This window comes from Ambystoma mexicanum, chromosome 1q (assembly GCF_040938575.1).
Source record: "Ambystoma mexicanum isolate Mex_15411 chromosome 1q, UKY_AmexF1_1, whole genome shotgun sequence".
Taxonomy (NCBI): Eukaryota; Metazoa; Chordata; class Amphibia; order Caudata; family Ambystomatidae; genus Ambystoma; species Ambystoma mexicanum.
The window spans coordinates 1,152,963,494-1,152,989,258 of NC_090922.1; the positions used below are offsets into that span (position 1 = coordinate 1,152,963,494).

At 44.3% G+C, this 25,765-nt stretch overlaps 1 protein-coding gene across 2 annotated transcripts in view; it reads right to left on the reverse strand.

Annotated features, from left to right (window-relative positions):
- Positions 1-25,765, reverse strand: part of RABGGTB (Rab geranylgeranyltransferase subunit beta) — a 497,685-nt gene that overhangs the window by 443,774 nt on the left and 28,146 nt on the right. For both annotated transcript variants that reach the window (XM_069641892.1, XM_069641893.1), the window contains one exon: positions 3,175-3,282. In XM_069641892.1, coding sequence (XP_069497993.1) covers positions 3,175-3,282 — 108 coding nt within the window. The remainder of the gene's footprint in view (positions 1-3,174; positions 3,283-25,765) is intronic.

Genomic DNA, 25,765 nt, shown 5'->3' on the forward strand with positions numbered 1-25,765 from the left:
CAAAACTGCATGAACTCTATTCCTCCTTCATCTCTAATGAAAAAGCCATGGGTTCTTTTTTTCGGAAGCAATGTTAATCGTCTTTCCCAAACCAAATCAAGATCCTGAATTAGTCCAAAATTATAGACTTATTTCCCTAATCAATACTGACTGTAAATTCCTAGCCAAAATCCTAGCTAATAGATTAAATCCCTTTCTTCCGAACTTAATTAAAAATGTCAGGTAGGCTATGATAAGGGAAGATTATCTTCAACAAATATCAGACTTTTTAAGAATGTCATCAACATAATTAAGGCATCCACCAATCCTTTCGCAGCTATATCACTCGATGCTGAGAAAGCTTTTGACAGGGTGGAGTGGAATTTTATGTTCAAAGCTCTTCAATGGCATGGTATCCCCGATTCCTTTATCTCAATAGTGAAAATACTATATTACAACCCCAAATTGACATATCCTCCTCTTTTTCTATTAGCAGAGGAACCCGCCAACGTTGCCCACTATCCCCTCTTCTTTTCATCCTGGCTATAGAACCATTCCCAGAGGCAATCGGACAAAACGAAAACATTATTGTAATTCAACATGATCACATCCATGTAAAAACGGCTGCTTATGCAGATGATGTTTTACTCCTATTACAGATCACAAACTCTTGCCTTGATCACTTACTCACCACCACCTCGCACTTATCGTTAGCATCCAGCTACAAACTTAATATTGAAAAATCAGAAATCCTACCATTGAACATACACTGTACCAGACACCACTGCTCCAACCTAGCAATTAACTGGTGTCCCACAGTGATTAAATATCTAGGTATTAAAATAACCTCCTCAATTTAGGATACTATAAAACAAAATACCACAAACGTCCTTACGAGAGTCAAAGATCTCACCAACTCATGGTCTCCTTTGTTTTTGTCATGGTGGGGAAGGTTGGAATCTATCAAAATGTCAATTGCTTCAATTGGTTTTATTTACTATAAATGCTCCCTATTTCCCTTCCTGCTACGTTCTTTAAATCTCTGGACGCATACATTCTTAAGTTCCTTTGGGGAAAAGAAGAAATCCAGAATTTCAGCATATAAACTTAAAACCCCTATGATAGATGGTGGAGTTGGTCTCCCCGATTTAAGAAAATACCACAAAGCATTTGTTCTACGTCAAGCTCAGCTATGGTTTGTACCCACTTTGTTGAACCCACCAAATTGCCTTCTTTTAGAGAGAGCAATGGTTTCCCCCCACATCCTAGCGGATTGCCCCTACATCAAAAGTTCCAATAGATTTATAACCAGAAGCAGTATTAACACTACCATTATTTATCTTGGAGCATATCTACTACCATATATCTCTAAAACATCCCAGTTTGTATCCCCATATATTTGAATAAATTCACTAATCAAGATCAAGAAAACTATACGCTGGAAACCATGGCTCTCTCATGGCATTACATTTGTAGGACAACTCTTTATTAAGAGGCTACCTCTCACTTTCAATGAGATGGTAATCAAATATCACATTCCCAGGACTTTCATGCGCCAATACTTATATTTGGTTGATGCGATTGTGGTTCATTATGATTTGCTAATACATTGTGATAATATGTATCAAGATAAGATGCAACATATGCTCAATCAACATTTCAATGGCTCAATGTTTTACAAAATACTTATTATGTCAGAAAATATAGCTCCATGGAAAAGCCAATTAGACTGGAAAATGGATTGCTCTTTGATAGACTCAACTGAAATGGCCTCTGATCTGGAAAGAAATTTCTAATGTTATTGTATCAGCAAGTTAGCTCCAAACTCTATACTTCTTTCACCATAGGGCCTTTATAATTCCATCTATCCTATTCAAAGGAGGTTTCTCATAAAATGAAAATTTTTGGATCTGCTTATGTACGAATGGATCTTTTAGACATCTAGTATTTGACTGTAGTCATATAAAAATATTTTGGAAAGCTGTGTGGAGTGTGTTAAAATCAATTTTCCACTTACGACGACAACTTTGCATTTAATTTCTGTACCTAGGAAGCACAGCCATTAGGCCAGCCATTTGTAAAAACAAAGGATTTTTGCTTGATCTCTTTATCGCAATAGCTATCCAGACTATTACCTCGAACTGGAAAGACCTTAAACAACTGCACTGTAAAATATGATGGAACTCTATTTGTAATATTCATAGAATGGAGAAATGTAATGCTTCATCCCCATTTCTACTAAGCAAACACGAATTGAAATGGAGGTCGTTCACTGAATATTTAGAAGATACAGTCCCTAGCACTTAAATTGTAATAGCAAGCTAACAATGTCCCTTTCCCTCCCCTGCCCTCTGTTTCGTTTCCGTCCGTCCCATTTGTCTTGTTTGCCCTTCCTGTTTTTTATTATCATAATATATATAGTATACACCTATTAGTTTATCTTGAAATGTTGCATACATGTTTCATTTATGCATTACTATTCATCTTATTTGGTTCTGCACGCTAGGCCTTTATTACATTGTCAATTTGTATTTGAAAGTTTACTTTCACCATGAGATATTTACATTGAATTGATTTCTGTATGTTTCAAATCAGCCCTGTATGCCAATGCATTTAACAATAAAATATTTAAACATTAAAAAAAGAAGACAGTTGTAAATGATGGAAGAACTAGATGTTCTTGATACAGTCTTACACAACAAGAGCAGCCAAATGATGAGGAACATAATTTTGTCGGACTGAATAAAGGATTCAGAGGTCTGGGTGGTAGAAGGAGTGGTTCTGGAATATAGTTTTATATTCAATGTTTCATCTATAGGCAAACATGCAATGGTAATTGATTAATAAGAAACAGAAGTGCATCTTAACATATAAATAGGTCAAATAAAAACTTTAGTAATAAAAACGATGGCACCAGCGAGCGCAAAAGTGGCTTACACCGCACCGTTCAAAAACATTAAACTTGGTAGATTTATGATAAATGTGTGAAAAGGGGAATAGAGAGCAAAAATAAATAGTATGAGTTTTTAGTAATAAACTGAAAAATGTTATGAAAACAAGAACAATTGTTTACAGACTATTTTTGAAACATTAATTAACAAACGTGCTTAGAATATATCATCAATATTTTTGGATGAGTGAAAAGATTTGTGTTAATATTATTAGGGTTAAGCAGAAAGGATCCTTCTTACTTACGTAATCATCTTTCTTTGTTCCATATGACGCTATGTAGTCTGCATGTTTTTCAAGCAGCAAAGTAGTTGGCGCATCAGGTTTTATTACAACATCCTTCTGTGGTGTTCCCTTCAAAAACCCAGCAGAATAGTTTAATATCAACATTGTTACAGTATTTTCTTAACCTTTAACAATTTTCATAATACAGCACATTACACATACGCATTAACCTTTCATATATTGCTACTGGTACTTGTGATGCTGGACAAACAACAATTTGACATATCAAATCACCAATAATACCATTGCATAACATGTTTGGAATGAAACGTATTCCACCCTGTTTCATGTTTGTTGAATTGGGACCCAATCTTTAATGCCACGCTTTGATTTACACTGTATCTACAGTGTGAAACCCGTTACATACTCTTGTGGCACAACTACTCTACATGCAGCATATCTTCTCCTTACATCGGGACATGATTTATCGATTGAGATTTCCTCGGTTCAGCCTCACAATCCTTATAGGGATTGTGATTAGTCGCTGTGGTTATCTTGTTTACATTTATAGCTAGCAACTGGCGATCTCACGTGATAGGCTTTACATGTTATACATATCTTGGTGGGTGCCTGGGCAAAATTTAACACACTATCAGGAAATTATAACAAATTGAGTCTGCTAGCTTTAGATACCAGTTTTGACAGTTGCACTGAATTAATGACACATTAAGCAGTATAATTTTAATATATGTGGGTGACTGCCTAGGGATATGCATGCATCATGAGGGCCACCACAAGCGTGGTTAGGCCATAACATAAGCTTAGCAACATTAACATCAGATCGATTATAATCATTGTGTTTATGTTTTTGTCCCGGGCGGACAGCTCAGGGGCAACATGCTCGCCTTGGAAGCAAGACGACATGGAGCAACAAAGGTTCGATTCCTAGGTCTGCGCTTAGAAACCTCTGGGTATTAAGCGAGTTATAAATAATAAATAATTTGATATTTTCTCCCTCCTCCTCCTCCTCCTCCTCCTCCTCCTCCTCCTCCTCCTCCCCCATGCATTGGAAGACCCACCTGTACTGCAGAGATAACAGCCTCTTTTGTGGTGAAGGGGTGCACACTCTTTCCCACTGGCCTTCGTATTGCGGGACATATGCCTTTTGAACAGAGAGGAAGCAATCCTTTTCCTTTCTTGGGCCTGGCGTATACAATTAATCTTAACTCAAAATGGGGACTTGTACCACTGAACAAACCCGTTACCTAATGCCCTTAGCGCATGTTTCACCACCTTTGGTCTAGAAGAGAATATTACGAATTAACATCTTAGCCGGTTGACCCTATCTTACGTGGTTTCAGTTAAGTCAGCTAAAGAGAGTCAGAATTAGCCTTAAGCTCAGAGACAGTTTGTAACAGGAAGCAGGCCTAAGCTACTTCAATTCTCGCTCGAGCAAGTGTTACAGAAATTGAGGCATCAAATAACTTGTGCTAACGCTTGCGTTATGCGGTTTCCTATCTGCTACACAATACATTTTAGAAACCCTCCAATTGTGGATTCCCTGCCCATTATAATGCATCTGCACACCTTACAGAAATGTGTTAAATGTAGGAGGTTACAAGGTATGCACACTGTCATATGATTTGACGGCCGCAATTTGAAATACATTGGCAAGGCAATGACGTTCTTGTGTGTAATGTCATGGCACTACCATCACAGGCCAATACAAGTAAATGTAGCTCCTTTAGCAAGGAGTTACGACTGAAAATCTCCTCAGTTATCTTTTGGGGGTAACGAGAAGGGTGAGCTATGGCCCATTTCATTGCAATGCACCAGTTGTTGAATCTATTGGGTACAGCAAGGTTGGCTGCATCCAACATGTCATGATTCTGCATTGAGCAAGTAAAATGGCAAGTGCTGCAAATCACCCCTGTTTAGGCTGTAACCCTTGACTCAACATGAGCAGAATGGACAGTGGTTTCCTCGCAAAAGATTTCTCCACTGTTATTGACATTTCATCTAGAACCTTATCCCAGAATCTGGAGCTGTATGAGCAGCTCAACAACAAGTGTAATACTTGATCTCGGACAACACTCAACACAACATTCCGGAAGATGTTGTCCAGTTTGGGATCCTGCAATACCTTGACAGGATCTTGTAATGTATTATGCTGAACCTCATTTTAAGCAAGTTCTCGTTTGTGTACAGATCCTTGCTTTATTTAGCTACTTTTTGCATTCTGTTGCGATACAGCAATACAGTGATATAATCGGATGTTTGCATCATGTTAGTTTAAGTCTGTTGTTGAGTAATGAAATGGTAATTCCCAATACTAACAATCCTGTATATGTAGCTATCCAAGTGGATCTCAGTTGAGCATTTAACACAACCAACCCTCTATTTCTCATTCTCTGAAGACAGTTGAAGGAAGGTCAATGACCGGTCACTTGCTCCAGTCTATATTGCGGCCATTTGCTCCAGTTCCTCTAGCCCGTGTTGTAGAATAACCATATTGGCCCTTGTCAATGGCATCCCTTTTACTTTCACCAGTGGCGGGTAATGGCACACTGTTTTAGTTCTCTCTTCTAGACTGTTATTGTGGTTTGTGGTGGATACAAGTTGGTATTCCTCAAGTAATCTAGAAAAGCTTAGTATCTACTGACCTCGTACAGAAAAAAAGAATTTGCATAATTTGTACATGCAGCACACTACACATACAGGTCTTGCAAATCTACTAACCCACTCGCATTAGCATGGCAATTTTATTAAGAGAAAGTACCATTTGCACGGTACTAAATCTTGGTGACGAGAATGGGGATGTTTGCAACTTTTGCCATTTACTGCAAACAAACATTGTTTGAAGTAAATGGCAAATCTGTATGGACGGCCTTTAGGTCGCAGCATTGCACCAAATATGAATGTGTGCTTATGGTGACATGCACCATTTTACAGAAAGCACTGATTTTGTCGCCCATCACTATCGGACGAGTGAACTTCTAGGAGATCGAGTATGTAAACTAAGGAACTGGCCAGGCAAGTCTAGTGAGATTATTACGAATTTGTGAGGCCTGACATTGTCACGTGAACTGCACATTGCAGTCGTCTAAAAGTAGACATAAAATCAGGCAGTGCTAACCCGGTCATACTCGACTGGGCCCATCAGTGTCATAATGCCTATTCTGTGGGATCAGCCTAACAGCTTTGCAAGCATTGCTTTAAAGGCATGGTCTAGTAAAAATTTTGATTGTCCCTACGGGTCGGCCATGTTTTTTTAAGCCTAAGTGGCTTGATTTTAGAAAACTTTCCTATGGACCTTACCCGAGGTTTCGTCCATTAAACGCACGCGAAAACAAGCACCAGGAAGCCGCCATTTTCTGATAATCTTTTCCCCGATCGCCCTGGCTGACCTGCTTTTGCGGCACTAAATCAATTCCCCCGCCCCTGAGCCCTACATTATCAAAACATTCATATTCTCCGCCTCTCCCCGTGATGTTACTGTGCTGCGTAGGCAAACGCGCCCAGTCTTCTGCGCGACTCCACACAGAACCCGGAAACCAACACAGTCCATCTCACAACACAGCGCGCCACAATTCGGAATATGAAACTGTACTTTAAAATGAAACAGCAACACGGTACATTTGGTAAAGTACATTTATTTGACATTAAATGTTTAGAGAATATTCAGCAATTGCCATATGAACTCCGGAAGCCATTTATTTTCTTTTATCTGTATCCGCAATAACTGTTTTGTTTCATCTTGAGTCACGCGCTGTTCCTTTATGGTACACAGGGTGTTCATTTTCGTAAAAAGAATCACTTTGGAAGCACGGTGAACCGCAAGGCTGTTCCATCAACTAGGCACTAGTCCAGCATAAAGGTTGATATGTTGCTTCAAGCCACTAGTACAGTGTAAGGGCATGTGGGCCCTTGGCGATCGTCCCATAATATGGTGATCGTGCTCCAGTTGTTGACACGAAGCTGCAGGTGTCTGCTGAAGAATCCATCCGCCGGTGTATCAAACAGATGGGAGTGGCAGAAAGGGATCAAATACCTGTTATGAAAACAAAAAAATGATAATTAGTCTTGCTAGCCGAACTTCATTAATATTACTCATTTTATTTATTACGGCCGATCAGAAACTATTTGCTTGCAAGGATAGTTCAATGGAGTATGTTCGTCTCTAAAATCAATGCGAAAAGTAACAAGATAAATCGAGGCCAACACACAATGATCAATGACAGTCTACATGCGTGAGGAATGATATGATATATGAAATGGCATTTGTAACGCGCCTATACTCAAGTGTTTCTAGGCGTGACGAGGCAGGTGGGAAACAAGGGCAGACAGACAACGATCCTACTAGGCCAGGTGTCTTTCTGATCGCGCATGGGGAAGGGCTGTACATGGTTAGTTGAATACAAATTAAATAATAGGGCCAGCTGGTGGCAAGTGCAAGGTAAATGCCGGGAGAAGGGGCGGAAGGATACAGACACAGTCCCGTAGTGCAGGTAGGCAGTGCAGGGAAAAGTGGCTGGGCCAAGGACCGAGATCGGTGAGACCAGTGGACTTGCATGCCTGTGTGCCCACTACGAACAGTTTTACTTGCTTTTCATAGCTCTTTATTCATTCATTTATTCATGCATCCATTCATTAAATCTTCATTCCGGTATAAAAGCGTGTAAAGATTTACTTACATTATATTTGAAATTTCCATTGTGTCTCTTCGTAATGCAGTCTGTAAAACGGACCGTGCTCTTGACAATGATTTTTTGTATACTGACCTAAAACTGAAACTGTCTAGTTTCTGAATTTTATGCCTTATCGTCTCTTACGTTATTGCGCACTCCCTTCAAATGTAGTTCTTTAGGCATGGTCCCTGTCTCAAGGTCAAAAAACAATAGACCCTTATACTTCCAGTGCGACTTGTGGGCCTCATCTGGGCGCTGTCCTTCGCATTCTTTATTTGCAACATCACGTAGTATAGGCATCTGTGAGAACTTGAAGTTTAGAATCCGTCTATGTAGTGCGCCTCAATGTGCAAATGCGAACTGGCTTCTCTCCCAAATGCCACGGCCCGCTTGGCTGGCGCGTTCTAAGTGCCCAAATTTTGTCCCCGTTGTCTGCGAGCTTTGCAGCCCAAATTGAGACATTTAATTTTTGGCGGAAGGTCAGGGAAAGTATAAAGTACCACAGGAGTTGAGTTAAAAGTGAGATTTATTGTTTGTTTGTTTGTTTTATTATTTGCAATATGCAAGCCTCCCCTCCGTTAACAGTGCGCAGCATTTACATTTACATGAGATGAGACATGAGAAAAACATATACATATGTGAGGTGAATAGAGAGAATTCAAAGATGACACCCAGCTTGTTCGCCACCCATGATGGTGAAGGTAGGGGGTTAGGTTTACAGGTACACTGTACAATAACATTTATTTACAAAAAGACAATCGTATTGCAATTATTCAAACCGGGATTTGTACTTCACAATCAGCTGTGCTTCGGGTGGGCATGGCACAGTCGCAATGTTCAGTGGCAATGGATCACTGCTCTGCACAAAAACGTCCAAAATTCCATATCTGTGCTTCTCTAACACAGCAACAATAAGGCCTTTCACAAAGTCGAACTGCATTTCATCATAGACTGGTTTGATCACCCATTGCTTTGAAAACACCCTAGTGTAGCGAGGCATCCTTACTTTACCCCTAGTCCTAGATTGTTCACGTCCGACATTGCTGTTATGGGCCAAGATCGCTAGTAGAGTGCGATGTTTCATGCCCCGAAAGCTAAAATGCAAGCGCTTTGGCCTGTACTTTAGGCATTGTGGAACACCTCCAAATCTCCTGTGTGACAGAATTCTGTCAGTCCTCTCAAATCTCTTGATAGAGTTTTGTCGAAAACAATCTTCTCAATGGCTTTGTGTGTCGGTGAAGATGGAATCAACCACTTCTTCTTCCGTGCCTCCTCTGGGGACAAAGGGCCATGTTCACATTGGTGGAAATGTTCATTTGCTGTCCAGCGGTGAACGTTGGTACAGTGGTGCATCAGTGACTGCCATTTTTCAAGTAGTATTTCCACTGACCCCTGACAAGTTTTTGAGCTCCACCAAAGATGGTTGGTGATAGAATGTGACCACTGCAAAATACTTTCAAAACCTTTTCTTTTCCCTGCAGCCGAGATTTTCTTATTGATTGATTTAGCAAGATGCCATACGTCAAATTGATGTTTAATATGTGGGAACTGCTCTCTTATTGTCTTGGCAATTGAAATGTGTCTATCCATGGCTATGAGGTCGATGTGCATTCCCCTCGATTGTAGATATTCCACTGATTTTATAAAACCTAGTTTCTCCATGGCCACTGAGGATGTACATTGTGTTACCTGCACGACCACCGAACTCACAATTTTCTTACTATCCATGTCCTGAAAGTGGTAGGTGCAGTACTTGGCAGAAAATCCAGGGCTGTCGCACTGTCCATCGCCGGCTAGCCTGAATCGTTTGCCTTCGAATGTACTTGCTAGAGACAATTGTTCAATTTTCCAAGCATCACTAATGGCCGGAAACCGATAATCACGTTGGTATATGTAGTACAGCGCTTTAGAAATGAAATGGAGTCCCACAAACTGAAAGAAAGCCTCTAACTTTCTAAAACTGGAGCCACTAAAAGTGATGCAGCTGCACACAGTAGATTGCCTGCTGGCCGTTTCCCCAGCATCGGTTGTGCAGACCATGAGAACCTATGATTTAATCTACAGGCGGCATTTATTTTGACGTTACTGCCTTTTATTTGACGAGTCACATTAATCAATGGCTTCCCACATACTTTTCCTCTAATGGAATGCACACATTTCACCATACTTATAATTTCCATCAAACAACTGTCGAATACAATGTATTTGCTCTCTTTCATTAGACTGTCATCCTGCGTCAACGTTGTTTCGGCCTGTGACGTTGTGGAGATTTCACACATTGGAAAGTAATACCGCTGATATCAAGTTCTAATGCTCTATGGATGCTGCGGCTGGTTCATTCTCTCTCATTTCAACATCTATTACTTCAACATTGATGGGAGAACACAACAATGTCGACAGGTTTTTTGGTGGCAAATTTTTGGTGGGTGTAGATTGTGTAAATTGATCTGCAACTACTTCAGAGCTATCTTCAATACATTCAATAACATCTTCTTGTGGTGGTGCGGTCACACTGTAGCTATGGTCCAATGCAACTTTGCTGTAGTCTCCAAACACAGTTAATTCATGTTCTGGCCATTGGTCATGAGCATCTCAAGCCTGAACACGCCTCGCCTCAATTAATAGTTCCTCCATAGTGTACACGGTCTGCCAAGTCTCATTCGCTTCACTGTCTGTGTGTGCATAGTTCTGACACCCACGGGTAACTGGAGGAGAGATTGGAAAAGGGATGTTCAGTTTAAACACAAGATGGAGTGTAGTAGAATCGACTGGAAAAAAACAAAATAGTCCCCAGCACAAACATTTTTTTAAAGTTATGAACTGTTTGTAATAACCTTTTTTGTTTTTTTTTTCTTTGCAACTTTTTTGACTCGACCTTCAACATCTGCACGCTGTAGCTTCGATTTGTTTCCTCATGTCCTCCCTTCCTCTTGCGCTGCAACGACTATATTTTCTGTATCCGCATAGACAGCACGGAATGAGGCTCCATCGTCTCCCTGAAACATAGTACTTTCATTACTATGTATCAAAATATTGTTAGCATAAAAAACACGTGAGGACGAACACACAGGTACATCTCAATAGCCAAACACGATTTAAACATTGTGTGCAACAATCAAACGACAAGTATTCGACCTGTGATGATCTATTTCGATGGAACTGTCAGTATCCATACCTCTGGCTCTGCATGGACTGCCATGAATGGTTGTATTGGAGAGGAGGCATCCGCATCTCCCTGAAACACAGTACTTGCATTAGTATGCTTTTCAATATTGGAAACACAACACACACTTGGGGTCGACGGCACAGGTACATATAAAGTGATAACCACAATTGATGCATTGTCCAAAAGAATCAAGGAAAATCCAAATATGATCACATTTCATCGACTTATTTCAACAATTCCTTTACATCTGCATCATCTAAATGAGATGTTGTGATTGTGGTGGAAGCTCCGTCGTCTCCCTGAAACACAGTACTTGGATTAGTATGGTTTTCAATATTGGAAACACAACACACACTTGGGGTCGAACGCACAGGTACATATAAAGAGATAACCGCAAATGATGCATTGTCCAAAAGAATCAAGGAAAATCTAAATATGATCATATTTCATCGACTTTTTTCAACAAATTATTTACATCTGCATCATCTAAATTGGATGTTGGGATTGTAGTGGAAGCTTTGTCGTCTCCCTGAAACACAGCACTTGCGTTAATAGGGAAGAAAGTATAGTAAATGGAATCACGTTATATGATCACGCATGATGGAGCTGTCATTATCCATACCTCATGCTGCTGAAGAATATCTATGGATGTTGCAAATGTAGTGCGCACTTCCGGAAGCTGTTGCGCCGATTCGTATACGCATGGTCCCGCTTCCACTTCCCCTGGAATTACTTGAATGTCAGGCTCTGCATCAAGTGCAGGGGTTGACGCTCCATCAACTGCCTGAAACATAGTACTTGCATTAGTGAGGATTACAATAGTGAAAACATACACACACCTGGGGTCGACAGCACAGGTACATATCAACGGCTAACCACGAATGAAACATTGTGTAGAACAATCAAATGACAAGAATTCCAGCTCTGATGATGACGCTCGATGGAGCGGTCAGTATCCATACCTCCTGCTGTTGAAGAACATCTAGAAATGTTGTAGATGTGGAGGACGCTTCAGCATCTCCCTGAAAGACAGTACTTGCATTAGTATGGATAACACTATTTAGAACTGAAAACAAACACCAGTGGATGATAACTAAGGTGTATATCAATTGGAAAGCAGTAACCAAACATTCGGTAAAGTAAATACACGATAGAATAAAACTATTATTTGACATGCATAAAACAAGTATGTAGCGGATTAGCCTAGTAAGATTACCTGATACGCGCTAGAAGTGGTTGATAACTGCGACCACGTCAAGGATGTAGAATGTTCTTGCTTCAAATTGAAGGGATAGTCAAGAAGCTGTAAAGGTCAATTAATGATTGATAATGAAATGCCAATATTAAAAATAGCCATGTAAGCCGACAGAATACTTGAAAAATGCTCAATACAGCACAGTTCCCTGTCCCCATATATAAATATACATTGCGTTTGTGGGTTATGAAATCGAAAAAGAATATATTGATAAATGTCATTCAAAAAACTATACACTCAAATCAATATTGAAATTATTACAAGGGATAGAACACCTACAATATCAATTAATCCATTCGGCTACCTACACACTACCGCAAGGCCTAAAGCTAAATCCGGACACTTGACTCACCGGTGGCGGAATGTGGACGAATAGAGTGGGAATAGCGTTTTCACGCAATTTCCGTGTCGTTCGCCATTTATTCTTCTTTGTTACCCAAGAAGTTGTGTACATGTCCAAGGAAAAGTGCCGGCTGCAGATGCGGTATCGATCACCCCTCTTGTCCTGTAAGTCTTGTTGGACTCTACTTTCCAGCTCATCCAGTGGATATCCGCAATGTCTGACCCATTCTCTTATTCGATCAACAGTTTTCGGGAATACATGCATTGTAGTTCCTTCAGATTTCGCATGGGTCTTCGAAGGGCAACCGCTTATCGAACAGGCAGGCATTGTTGATAAATCTGAAAAGTAAATATCGACATTATTATACAATCTTCAAGAATAAAGATTTGATACAAAAGTAAATGAATCATACAATGATCAATGCAAGGTTTGTTTTGGTCGCAGGAACTATACCAGTTCATTATGTGCGGCTTAGTATTTGCATAAGTTGCAGAAATGTATAATTGATGTGACTGAAATCTGAACATGTGACTCGTCCCTTGGATGTTCTGTCTTGCACGAGAAGGAAACATGCTTACATTATAGACTGGACCCCCCGAAGGATGCAATTTAATGACAATAGACAAAGATGAAAATAAATAGATCTATTGATAGCATAGCAATGGAAATTCAAGTCAATAGCAATGAGACCAATGAACATAGCACTATTGGGTACTCTACTCGCAAATAGAAATTTAAAAATCTGCGAAATATGACCAGGATACATGGCCTTACCTTGACCAACAAACAGTTGGATTCAGCAAGCAGTATGTTGCGGGAGAATAGGTGGATGGCCACAGGTAGCGCACTGATGGGTATGCTCGAAGCGGTCACAGAAGTTCACGGATAGCACAACGACAAGCAGATTAGCATAGATCTCAGTGGTTCCCAGGTAGCACGTTCAGGAGTTGACTTGCAAAGCACAAAGATGTTCTCATGAGACATATCAAGTGGTTTTTAAAGTATTAGAAACTGGGGTGTGTTTGTGAATGAATGACGTATGCATGTCGTGGCATTAGGGGGGCGGCCTGCTTCAAGGGGAGGCCTGGCTGGAGACAAGGGGTCTGAGGAGGCCATGTGACCGATGGCCCCTTGGCGTGGGACACCTTTTGAAGTGTACATGTAGTTTGGCACCTTGGCCTTTCGCGCCCCCGACAGCCCCCCATGCCAGCGCGCATCCACCGGCGCAAACCGCCTTTGATACAGGGGGGTGGGATGGATGGCCCTGGGGCATGCAGATAAGGCACAGGAAGACTGCTGAATGGAGACACACTTATGTGGATTGCGGGGGGGGGGGAGGCCTGGCTGGAGACACGGGGTCTGAGGAGGCCATGTGACCGATGGCCCGTTGGCGTGGGACACCTTTTGAAGTGTACATGTAGTTTGGCACCTTGGCCTTTCGCGCCCCTGACAGCCCCCCATGCCAGCGCTCATCCACTGGCGCGGACCGCCTTTATATCAATATACAGTATATCACCTTTATATCAATGATAGTATATCGTTGCTTATCAATAACAAATGCCACATACCGGAGATTCTTGTGAGCACAGACCCACACTTCAACCGGTGTATTATAGTGGTCAAGACCCTAAGGCCTGTATAATCCAATGGTAATTGTTAGTATAGATATATGTGTGACTTTTATAGAGACATAACCTACTGAATGACTTTGAACAAGTGTTATTTAGTGCATGCATTATCGAGAATATGTTATGTTAGCTTAGATAGATAGTGACCACCCTGCTTCACAGCGACCAGACCTTCACCCATTCGGAGCACAGATGTCTGACGTCCATCCTTGAATGGAGACACACTTGATTCATTTAAAAAATCGAGACAACCGTTGTTAAAATATATGTGGTGTTTTATTTTGTATCTTATTTTCATGACACAAAAATACAAGACTTTAACGATTATACAGGTCAGGTTGCAGCACAGCGAGAGAAAATCCCCTGTACTGACCGCTGTCACTCGGGAACGTTTCTCTAATGGCACGAACGGCACAGGCGGATATCACTCTTCGAACGCGGTGTCCAAGCCTCCCGTGAAGCCACCATGTAAAGGAACGATAGGCCACCAGCCTGTACCACCTGTGAAAAGGAATGAAACAAACTGTTTTTAAATGACCAAGATAAGTTTAATAAACGTTTGTTGTCAATGACAATTCTTGTAACTAATGGCATATTACACGGACAAATGCTATCTAGACAATGCACACTATTGAACGACTTACATGCGTTACAATGATATGTAGATGTAATTTTGGATATAGTAGAAGAACATGAAATAGGAGTGGCATGACAAGCAGAGTATACTTACTCGTTACTCGGATTACGAGGACAAACAGTTGCGCGAAGTTTGTGCATAAGCACCATCATTATTCTCAACACGTCCCGTGTGAGGCAGGCTGCCCTGAAGTCTGGCAACTCGGTGATGCATTGTGGTCGTGGCTCGCCTTCCGAAATGTAGGCCAGGCATCCCGAGTTTTCTCGGCAGCAGCAGTTCTCGTCCTCAGTTGGCATTAGCTTGCACCGATTGCATGTGCACCAGGTGGAGACGCCGTCCATTCGACTAGGCCCCGGGCTCTTCATCTGTTGATTCGTCCTGCCAACTGCCGTCCGAATCCCCATCGTTTTCGCGTGCTTCCCTTTCCAGTAGTTCCTCCTCGGTATACTCGGACATGTAGGGCATTATTGTAGCCATTGTGTGTTAAACAAACTAAAATAATTTATAGCGGTGGTACTGGCATCTATTCACACGGGCTACAAGCGGCAAAGATAGCTGACCAGAGCACTGAAACGAGTCACAGAATACTCAAAGTAACACAGAAAGAGGAATGGAATCAAAAATCTGCTGCTGTGTGTTGTGAAACGGTCTGTTTATACTTATTGAGGAGAGAGGCGTCCTGCCTTTTCCATGGCGACACGTCATTAGCTGAAGCGCAGCGAATGTTGACACGAGACGTGCTTTGGCATTGGGAAATGGGCGGTACGAGTCTGCTGATGACAGGGGCGGGGGAATTGATTTAGTGCCGCAAAAGCAGGTCAGCGAGGGCGATCGGGGAAAAGATAGGATTATCAGAAAATGGCGGCTCCCTGGTGCTGGTTTTCCCGTGCGTTTAATGGACGAAAACTTCGGTAAGGTCCATAGGAAAGTTTTCTAAAATCGAGCCACTTAGGCTTAAAAAAACATGGCCGACCCGTAGGGACAATAAAATTGTTTACTAGACCATGCCTTTAACAACTTTAAATAACCAAAGTACTTGCGCTAACTTCCTCGTCAAGTAAAATGTTTGAAATGTATTAAGCTTATTGTGAATGTTTTTAAAAAAAAATTCAACTGTTCATCTTGGATATACGTAACACATGAGATTTTTCATACAAACATTTTCAATTCTTTGTTCCAAGTCTAAGAATGCTGCGCTTCAAAAAGTAATTGCCTTATCACGCAAGTACATACAACGTCTTGCCTAAAGAAATACTAATTGCATTGTTTGCAGACCAAATATGAATTACATTGAAAACGCATTTATATTATAGGTGAAAATAATTATTTTAACGCATAATTTGCACTACATTTGTCCCACAGTCCAGCTTGTATTATGTATAAAATACTTTGTCTATTGGATTAGCTCAAGTTAGGAGGCAACCATTCAAGTTGTAATTAGCCATCCATAAAGTAATTTGCCACCTCAATTCTTATACATGCACACACACTATTTCAATGGGAACAGTAAAGTGTTTCACAAGGAAAATTGTAAACAATTAATTCATGGTGTAAACTTTCTAGTACTCCTTTTCTTCCATGCAAGTAGATAATGACCGTAATCCGTATACATGGTCAACCGTAGAATTCAGTTTGGGCAGATGAGCGTGCCCCAACAAACAACGCATCAGTGTTCGTTGATTATGCTGTATACCCAAGGCCGCAGAACATACACCACCCAGGAAGAGCAGCACTCCCCGAAGTCTGCACTCAGAGAGAATCTGGTGGGACTGTGCTTCCCAGGATGTCACAGGTGTGTGAGTGTAGGGCAGTGGGGAGATTGAGTGCCTGGGGAGGAGTGTAGAAGGTGCAGGGTGGTGGGTTTAAGGGTTGGAAGCAGCAGGAGATGCAGGATGGGGAAGGTCGGCCGTCACAGTCAAAAAGCAAATTAGGGGGGTATGCAGGGAGCAGTATTTATAAGGAATGTCTGATCAATACAGGAGGACGCAGAGTTTGGGTGGCAGACAGAAATGCAGGCAATTTTAGGAAAGCGTCAAAAACAGAAGCCAGCGCATCAGTTTACAGCTGACTTTTGATCAGTAGAGGACTATCCATACACACAACTGGTCAACAGAGGACAAACGGGAGTTGGTAATTGGAGAAGATAGCAAATGATTTATTGGTTTTGGGTGTGTAAAATGTTAACTCTATGCTAACTAGCATTCAGGCTGGTCCTGGCATTAGCCCTACAATTGTGTCTTTATTTCCCTAAAAAGCCTGAAAGACTTTCATGGGTACCTTTTGCAGGCAGTGCAGAATCAATCTACACCAGGTCACCCTGATTGTTTGAAAAAAACAAACATGAGAGTTCCTCATAAAAGCTGCCAACCTTTCAAGATTGCTTACTGCCAATTGGTTTTGTGCTTTTTTACAACCAGAAATATAATGCCGGATTTTGTTTCTTAGTGCGTCCAGTTTCACAGGATTCAAGATTCATATTCTATGGCAGTTACTCAAGGGCAGGGTTAGGAGAGAAATCAGAATAGTGAACATTAACTTGTAATGCGATCTATACATGGAATATATTTACTTTTCTAGTAATTCTTTTTACAAAAGAAAGATGCCAATTTTATAATCCCCCCAATGTGACAATACCTCCCTATAATCTGAACAAGAACATGTTGTTTAACCTCAATATTTTGTTTCATCTATATTTATTAAAGTGAAAATGTGTGGGTTTGTGGCTTGGCGAAGCCTTGTTCCTCATACAATTCCACACTGTTTCACCAAACTGCACCAACATTTCCATAGTTACTCTTAGGACCCTCCGGACATTACTGGCTACATGACATTTGGACACCCCATCGCTTTCCCTGGATTTCACACCTTCACACATGAGACGGTTGCCTGAAATCAGCAAAACATCAATGTGGTTGTAGAAGGACAGGTCTCGTCACAAGGAACAAAACTAAATGTCCGCATGGTACCTCGAGAACCATGTTTCAAGGCCTGAGGATGCATGGTTGCCGAGATATTTTCACAGCACCGAACTGCACCATGCAAGAGGGAGGCAACAGGTGGGGAAAGAGCACAGAAGGTCCCAGTATGCAGCAGCACACCAACTTCCGCCTCCGCCCAACGTCTGCTCTGAGGTATGTCAACCAGCCACACGCGCTCATTCTCAAAGCAGTTTACTTCAGGGTGTAAAGCACATCAAGCGATATGCCAATCGAAAAAGCGACCTACAAGATTATTTATTTTCAACAATTGATGAGCGTGTCAGCATGTCCGTCTACAGAATTCGTTCGGAGAATGGGTGCTTTTTGATAGTTTAAAATAAAAATCAAAGCATTAAAAGGCGTTCTCCTTACTTAAAATGGATATCAGCAGATTGCTTACAGAAAGTGTAGAGGTGGAAGTACCCCCACCCAAAGCTCCTCCCCCATGCTGCCTATATGTTGGGAGCCAGAGAGTGAGACACGTGCAGTACCAGTGAAAATACCAATACCAAGGAGAATCTTGGAAGTAAGATTCCCATTGAGAAAGACATATATGCATTCACGACAATATGATGGCCATTTGAATGAAATCCCGGAGGAAGTGTGAAAATTGAGCAAAAGGGAAGACTGGTGACGTCATGAAAAAGAGCTGACGCACCCAGAAGAGATGCAGAAACAAGAGTACATAAATATTCTACAGGCTCTAACAAGGAGGTGTTAAAGATGAGAACAATTTGGGGCTCGAGATGAAGATACTCACGGGACAGAAGTAATGAAGAAAATATTAAGTCATTTTACAATTGTACAGAAGCAGTAACGCAAGCAGACCAAGTATTCATAAAGGCTGGCTATGTAGTAAATAGATTGCGGCGATGCGCCAACATATATGTATAGGAATGTATGGACTATGGACGATTCCACAACGTACTTTAGCAGAGCTGGATCCAGGAATCAGAAAGGCTTTTTCAGTGTGTTGCAGTTAGAAATTGAAAACTTATCCATGGAGATGATTCAAAGAAAGGCTTGGCTGGCCCAAGACCCGGAAGTCAAGGCCGCCTTGAATCTGAATGTTCTTTTCACACATTCTGTAACTACTGTACGAACAAACTCCTGTCTTAGGTGAGGAACGAGGACATTGAAGAAGCCAGAGGTTCATAATTTAATAGCATTTAAAATACAGAAAGACTCTAAAACATGGTCTACTTTCACGTGGTCAGATGAAAATAGACACTAAATCGAGCAGTATCGAAACAAAGAAGACACAGTAGGTCTATACTCCCTTGTATTCTCCAGAACATTTCCAAGGCCAAGTTCAAAGCCTTAATTGATTAGCAGGCTTCAAGAGTGATGACAGATGACAGGCTAATTGGTGGGAAGCTATGGTTATGACAACACTACCAGCACCTGGGTGCCAGCCTGCGTGCTGCTTAAGTGTGTGAAATATTACAGAGGGGTATGAGGGTGCCAACCAATTGCAGAGGGCCACTTAATGGAGAGCCCTATAGTTTGTATAAACAATGAGGAGGGCACCTGATGTTAGAGACCCAATCACCTTCCCTGACAAGTATGGAACGTATACCTAGATGTTCCCTGTAAGCCGATCACCTTCCCAAGTAGGTTTTTGTAGTTTGCCACGAAGGTAGGCATCAATGATGATGAGTTTTTGGCTCATAACCTGTTTTCTGTGAAATGTATGGAGTGAGAAGATTGAGCGAATCCGTTGAGGTTTGTTGTAACTCCCTGTTTTAGATAATTGATATTAAAACAGACGCACTTTGCCAATTTCCTGAGTCGGTTGGATTATTGATGTTTGAGTATATTCTGCATCCCCATCCAGCTCAAAGTATTGCTACCTCGTCTTAAAGGGCTGGGTCGGATACCCCAGTTCAAAATGGAAATGCAACCTGCCTGCATATCTGACGGTTTTCATTCCAATTCTCTCAAACATCCATACATACATAGAAAACCCCCCCCAAGAAATTCTAGACAATATGCGCAAATGCATCATAATGTAGATGAACAAGTTACTCTCTTACCTGGTAACGTTCTTTCGATGGGATGGTCCGACGACGTATTCCATTTCTATGACAGTAATCACCACAGCTGTGCTGCTTCGGAAAATCTTTCGGCATCTGCGTCGATGACGTCGATACGCCGTCCTCGAGGGCCTCCGTCAAGCCGACGTCACCGGATGTTATAAGTAGGACGCACGACACCCGTAGCCTCAGTTGTAGTTTTTTCCCAGAACGTGTGGCACCAATCTTCTGCAAGTAGGAACACAGAAAGTCTTGCAGAAACGTAAGCTGCAATCGCATAAGAAATTCTGTAGCGGGGAAGGCAGGGAGGGAGTGATATGGAATACGTCGTCGGACCATCGCATCGAAAGAACGTTACCAGGTAAGAGAGTAACTTGTTCTTCGAGGGGATTGGGTCCTCCGATGTATTCCATATCTATGACAGACTCCCAAAGCAGTACCAACGTGTAAGGAGGTGGGAAAAGAACTTAGAATATACAAATTTAGAATGCCCAATCAAATTGCAGAGTAAAGGACCGCCTTGCCAAAGGCCAGATCCTGCCCATGGACAGAATCTAGGGAGTAGTGACGTACAAAAGTATGGACCGAAGCCCAAGTGGCTGCGTCACAGATGTTGAAAATAGGAACACCCCTCTGCAGGGCAGTAGAGGCAGCCATACCCCTAGTCAAATGGGCCCGTAAGCCTGCAGGAGGGTCCTTACCCACCAGGCGGTAACTTTCAGAAATTGCCAAGATAATCCATTTAGACAAAGTCTCTTAGTCATAGCTTGTCCCAAACGCCGTCCAGCGTAACCAATAAAGAGCTGATCGTCCACTCTGACCCGGGACATGCGTGAAATGTAGAAACGTAAAGACCTCCTAGGATCTAACCTATGGAGCCTCTCCTCGTCCTTACCAGGATGCGGAGGAGGATAAAATGCCAGAAGAACAACCTTCTGGCTTAAATGAAATTCCGACACCACCTTCGGAAGAAAGGAAGGACGAACTCGAAGGACAACCCTGTCCTTATGGAACACAGTGAAGGGTGGCTTAACTAAAAGTGGCTGTAACTCACTCACTCTACGAGCGGAAGTGACCGCAACTAAAAATACAGTTTTAAGGGTTAACAGTCTCAAAGGACAAGAATACAAAGGCTCAAATGGAGCACCCATTAGAAACTTGAGAACAAGGTTCGAATCCCAACCGGGAACCTGGAAAGGTGACGGAAGGAACACATTAGTGAGCCTTTTCAGAAACTGAGAAATAAAAGGAATTTTAAAATAAGAACACTCCTCAGACGAGCGCTTAAATATGGACAGCGCCGCCAGGTAACCTTTTAATGGTACCCACTTGCAGGCCCCTGTGGGCTAAAGAAAGCAAAAAAAGACAGAACTACAGGAATGTCACATGAAAAAGGATCCACATTCTGAACCCTGCACCAGTCGCAGAACTTTCTCCAATGGCAACGGTACAGGGACTTAGTTGCCAGCCGTCGGGCCGAAAGCAACACCTCCATCATGTCTTCAGGGAGGTCCCAATCGGTATACCTCAACCTTTCAGAAGCCAAGCGTGAAGGTTGAGGGATCTGACCTCTGGATGGAGAACATGACCCCCCCCTCCCATGAGCAGATCCTCTCGGTAGGGAAGGCGACATGGAGGGCAGATGGACATGTTGAGAAGGTCCGGGTACCACGTCCTCATGGCCCATGCCGAAGCAATGAGGATCATCCGGGAACCGAACCTCCGTAACCTCTGCAGCACTTGCGGGATGACGGGGACTGGAGGAAACGCGTACAGCAGTGGGAATGACCACTCCACCACAAACGCGTCTCCTAAGGCCCCTCTTGGAGGAAATTCCCAGGAGCAGAACCTCTCGCACTTCCGGTTGACACTGGAGACGAAGAGATCCACTTGAGGGGTCCCCCAAAGGGCAAAGATCTCCAGGAGAATCTCCTGAGCCAACTCCCACTCGTGAGAGATCGTGCTCTGCCTGCTCAGAGCGTCCGCTGTCTCGTTTTTGTCTCCGGCCAGATGAACTGCCGAGATCGAAATTCCCTGCTGGATGGCCCAGAACCAGAGCTGCATCGCCTCCCTGCACAGAGGAAGTGATCCCCCTCCTTTTGTGTTGAAATAGTGCATGGCCACTGTGTTGTCCGTCAGAATCAGGACATTCTTTCCTTGCACAGTCGGCAGAAAAGCCTTCAGGGCAAGCCCGACGGCCCTCAGCTCCAACAGATTGATATGGAGTCTGGACTCCGACGGAGACCAACGACCGCTGTCAGCTCGTTGGCATGAGCTCCCCATCCCGTGAGGGACGCGTCCGTCACGATCGTCATCACCGGCCAGGGCAGCCAAAACAGAGCCCCCCTCATCAGATTGCCTTCGACGGCCCACCACAGAAGGTCCTGGGCGACCGAGGGCGGCACCTGAACGAGGTCCGACATCCTGCCGGAGGACTGTGACCACCGGAGCTTGAGAGCCCATTGCAAAGATCTCATCCGCAATTTGGCCTCTGGCACCAGAAGAATGCAGGATGCCATGAGGCCGAGCAACCTCAAGAACTCGAACGCTGGGAGACTCTGGGCATGTTGAAACTTGTGCACCATCTGCTGAATGTGGTGAGCCCTCACCTGGGGAGGGAAACACAGCCCCAGGGATGTGTCGAGCACTGCTCCAATGTACTGGAGCCACCGAGTTGGCGTCAAGTGAGACTTCTTTAAGTTGAGGGAGAAGCCCAGCTTGTGAAGGGAGTGGCAGGTGACTGACAGATGATCCAGGACTTGCTCGGGAGAGCACGCCCTGCTCAACCAATTGGCCAGGTTGGGGTAGACGTGAATCCCCCTTTCCAGAGATGCGCTGCCACAACCACCATGAGCTTGGTGAAGACCCTCGGGCGGAGGTCTATCCGAACGGCAGGACCCGAAACTGAAAGTGTGAGTCGCCAACCGCGAACCTCAGGTACTTCTTGTGCTTTGGATGGATCGGCACATGAAAATAAGCATCCTTGAGGTCGAGAGACACCAACCAGTCCTGAAGTTGAAGGGCCTGGAGGACTTGAGAAAGAGTAACCATCTTGAACTTGTGCTTCCTGAGGAGCTTGTTCAAACCGCGCAAGTCCATGATGGGTCTTAATCCTCCGTCCTTCCTCGCAATCAAAAAATAAGGGTAATACCAACCCTTGTTCCTCTCCGCTACAGGCACCAGTTCTATGGCGCCTTTCTCCAGCAGGGATTGAATTTCCTGTGCAAGGAGCGGATCAGGACTCTTCAAAGAGAGGTTCCCTGGTGGATTGTCGTGAGGCCTCTGCCGGAAAGGAAGACAGTAGCCATGGGCTATGATCTCCAGAACCCACACATCTGAAGTAATGGCACGCCATTCTGCCAGATGCTGCGCCAGCCTTCCCCCAACCGGAGAAGCATGGGCCTCATAACTGAGCTGAAATGGCTGCGGCAGTGCCTGAGGGCAAAGAGGCAACTTCTCGCGTGGCTGCGGCACCTTGAGTACCTTGTTTTCCACCTCTGGCACTCCTACGGTTGCCCCTTTGACTAGCAGCTCCTCTCGATTTACTAAAGGACGAGTAATATCGAAAGGAACCTCCCCTCCATTGCTGTCCCCTAGGACAAAAAGGCAGAGGTTGGCGAACTGCAGCGCCCAACGACTTCGCTGCAGCTTTGGAGGTCTGCAACCTCTCAAGACTCTCGTCAGCCTTGCTGCCAAAAAGATGGTCACCATCAACGGGCATGTTGAGGAGCCGGCTTTGCACATCAGGAGCAAAACCCGACTTCCGCAACCACGCAAACCTGCGTATTACGGTGCTCGCCGCCATGGACCGGCTGACGCAATCAACATGTCCAGACCCGACTGAACGGATTCACACATGGCATCCTAGCCATCCTGCACGATAGCAAGGAAGCCATCCCATTCCACCCTTCGGGAATATGATCAGCCGCTAGGCACAAACGGAGTTGGCAGCCTGGAGCGCCATACCACCAGAAGAAAATACCTTCTTCGCCCAGCCATCAACACGTTTGTCGTCCCCATCAGGAGGGAGGGTAGGGTACGAAGCCTGCTTTGCGTGGGCTGTAGCCCCCTGCAGCACCAAACTCTCCAGAGTGGGGTGCGTGGTCAAGTAGTAGGGGTCGCCACTGGCTGGGTGATATTTCTTCGGCAAGGACTTGCTCACTTGCCGGGAGACTTTCCGGAGAAGTCCAAGCCGCAGCCACCCTTCTCTGCAAGGCCATATGGAATGGCAGCACCGGGTCAGTTGGTGGACCCTGGTCCAGGATATCAGTCAGGTCATCCGGCTGAAAATCCCCAGGAGGGGCAGACCACCCCAGGTAATCCGTGACCCTCGACATCAGGCGCCGATAAGAGGAGTCGGCATGCGTGCCAAGCTCAGGCCTACCAAATTCCACCTCTGGATAGGTGTCGAGCCCACTTGCGGCATGCAATGACTAGCGCAGCTCCTCAAGCTGGCTATGACCAGAAACAATGTCATCAGGTACCTCTGCAGGAACCACCCCTTCCTCAGACCCCTCATCCACCTCAGAAATATAATCCAGAGGCTGGAAAGAGGGAACCGAAAAAGGAACAAAGACACTTTTTGCCTTAGCCAGAGCTTTTCTAGGGGGTTCCCCCGTACCAAGAGGCATCCCTGTCAAAACCGCCTCGAAAGGCGGCGAGGGCGTCGATGGAATCGGCATCGACATGGAGCGCAGCGCCGACAGCGTCGACACAGGCCTCAAGGGCAGAGCCCCGAGCGGGTCTCTTAACAGCCTGGGCGCCGATGGCGTCGACGACTTCCTTGGAGGCGGGGCCTCGAGAGAGTCCGTCGACGACCTCGGTGCCGCCGGCGTCGATGTCTTCATCGAAGCCTTCACAGGTTCACACGGTCTCAATGGCGTCGAGGACCGGGACCTGGAACAGGCATGTCTAGAGCGACCATCCTTGTGCGACTGGGACCTCGAAGGCGCCCGGTGGTCGCGACGACTGCTCGAGCCCGAAGGCGGACGAGCAGTGTCTCTAGCACGGCCACAACCGTCGTCCTCAGACGGCGCGGACGGAACAGAGCCCTGCTATTGAAAAATCGCCATCATCTCCTTTCGGAAGTAATCCCATTCCTCAGGAGTGGAATGCTTGTTGGGACAAGCAACCCGCCGACGGGCAGAGTCCTCGGAAGAGGAGGGGGAAGGCGTCCGGTGACGGCGCTTCCTAGAGTGCCTCAAAGAGGCAGAGGAATGGCGGGACCAACTCCCAGACCGAGAACCCCCGGACTCCTGACGACGATGCGGAGAGTCGCCCACTGAATTGTCTGTCGAATGACCAGTGGAACGCGACTTCAGGGGCTTGGCCACCTTACAGACCGACAGCTTCTTCTTACGCTCTAATAAGGCCTTCGATGTGAGCGATTGGTAGTCGACAGTCGTCCGTATCATGGTCCTACCCGAGGCAACAGAGGCAAGCGTCGTGCGTATCCGTCAGCGACATCTTGGACCCGCACACCCGACACTTCTTAAACCCAGACCGCGGGGTGGAAGAAGCCGAAGACATATTCGATAGCAATGAAGAAACAGGTGTTACGCTCACCTGGCTCCCACAGGGGCGTCGGTCGGACCCGGACAGCTGCGGTCTCCACCCACGTGATTCGTAGTGCAGCGATGACTGACTGGATCTGCCCTCCTAATCTTGTCTGCTTAACCCGTACAAATATTCTCCTGCAAGTGGAGAGATGGATTTAGCCACTTGTGGATTCAAGTGATGGCGCCCCCACAGTCCTCCCCAACTAATCACCTCCGAAATGCCCTCACAGCAATCTCGCCTTATATTCTTGAAAGATGAGCTCTTCATCCTGCGTGGATTTGCAGGGGTGCGTCGATTCCAGTTACTTCACTGGTTTGAAGGC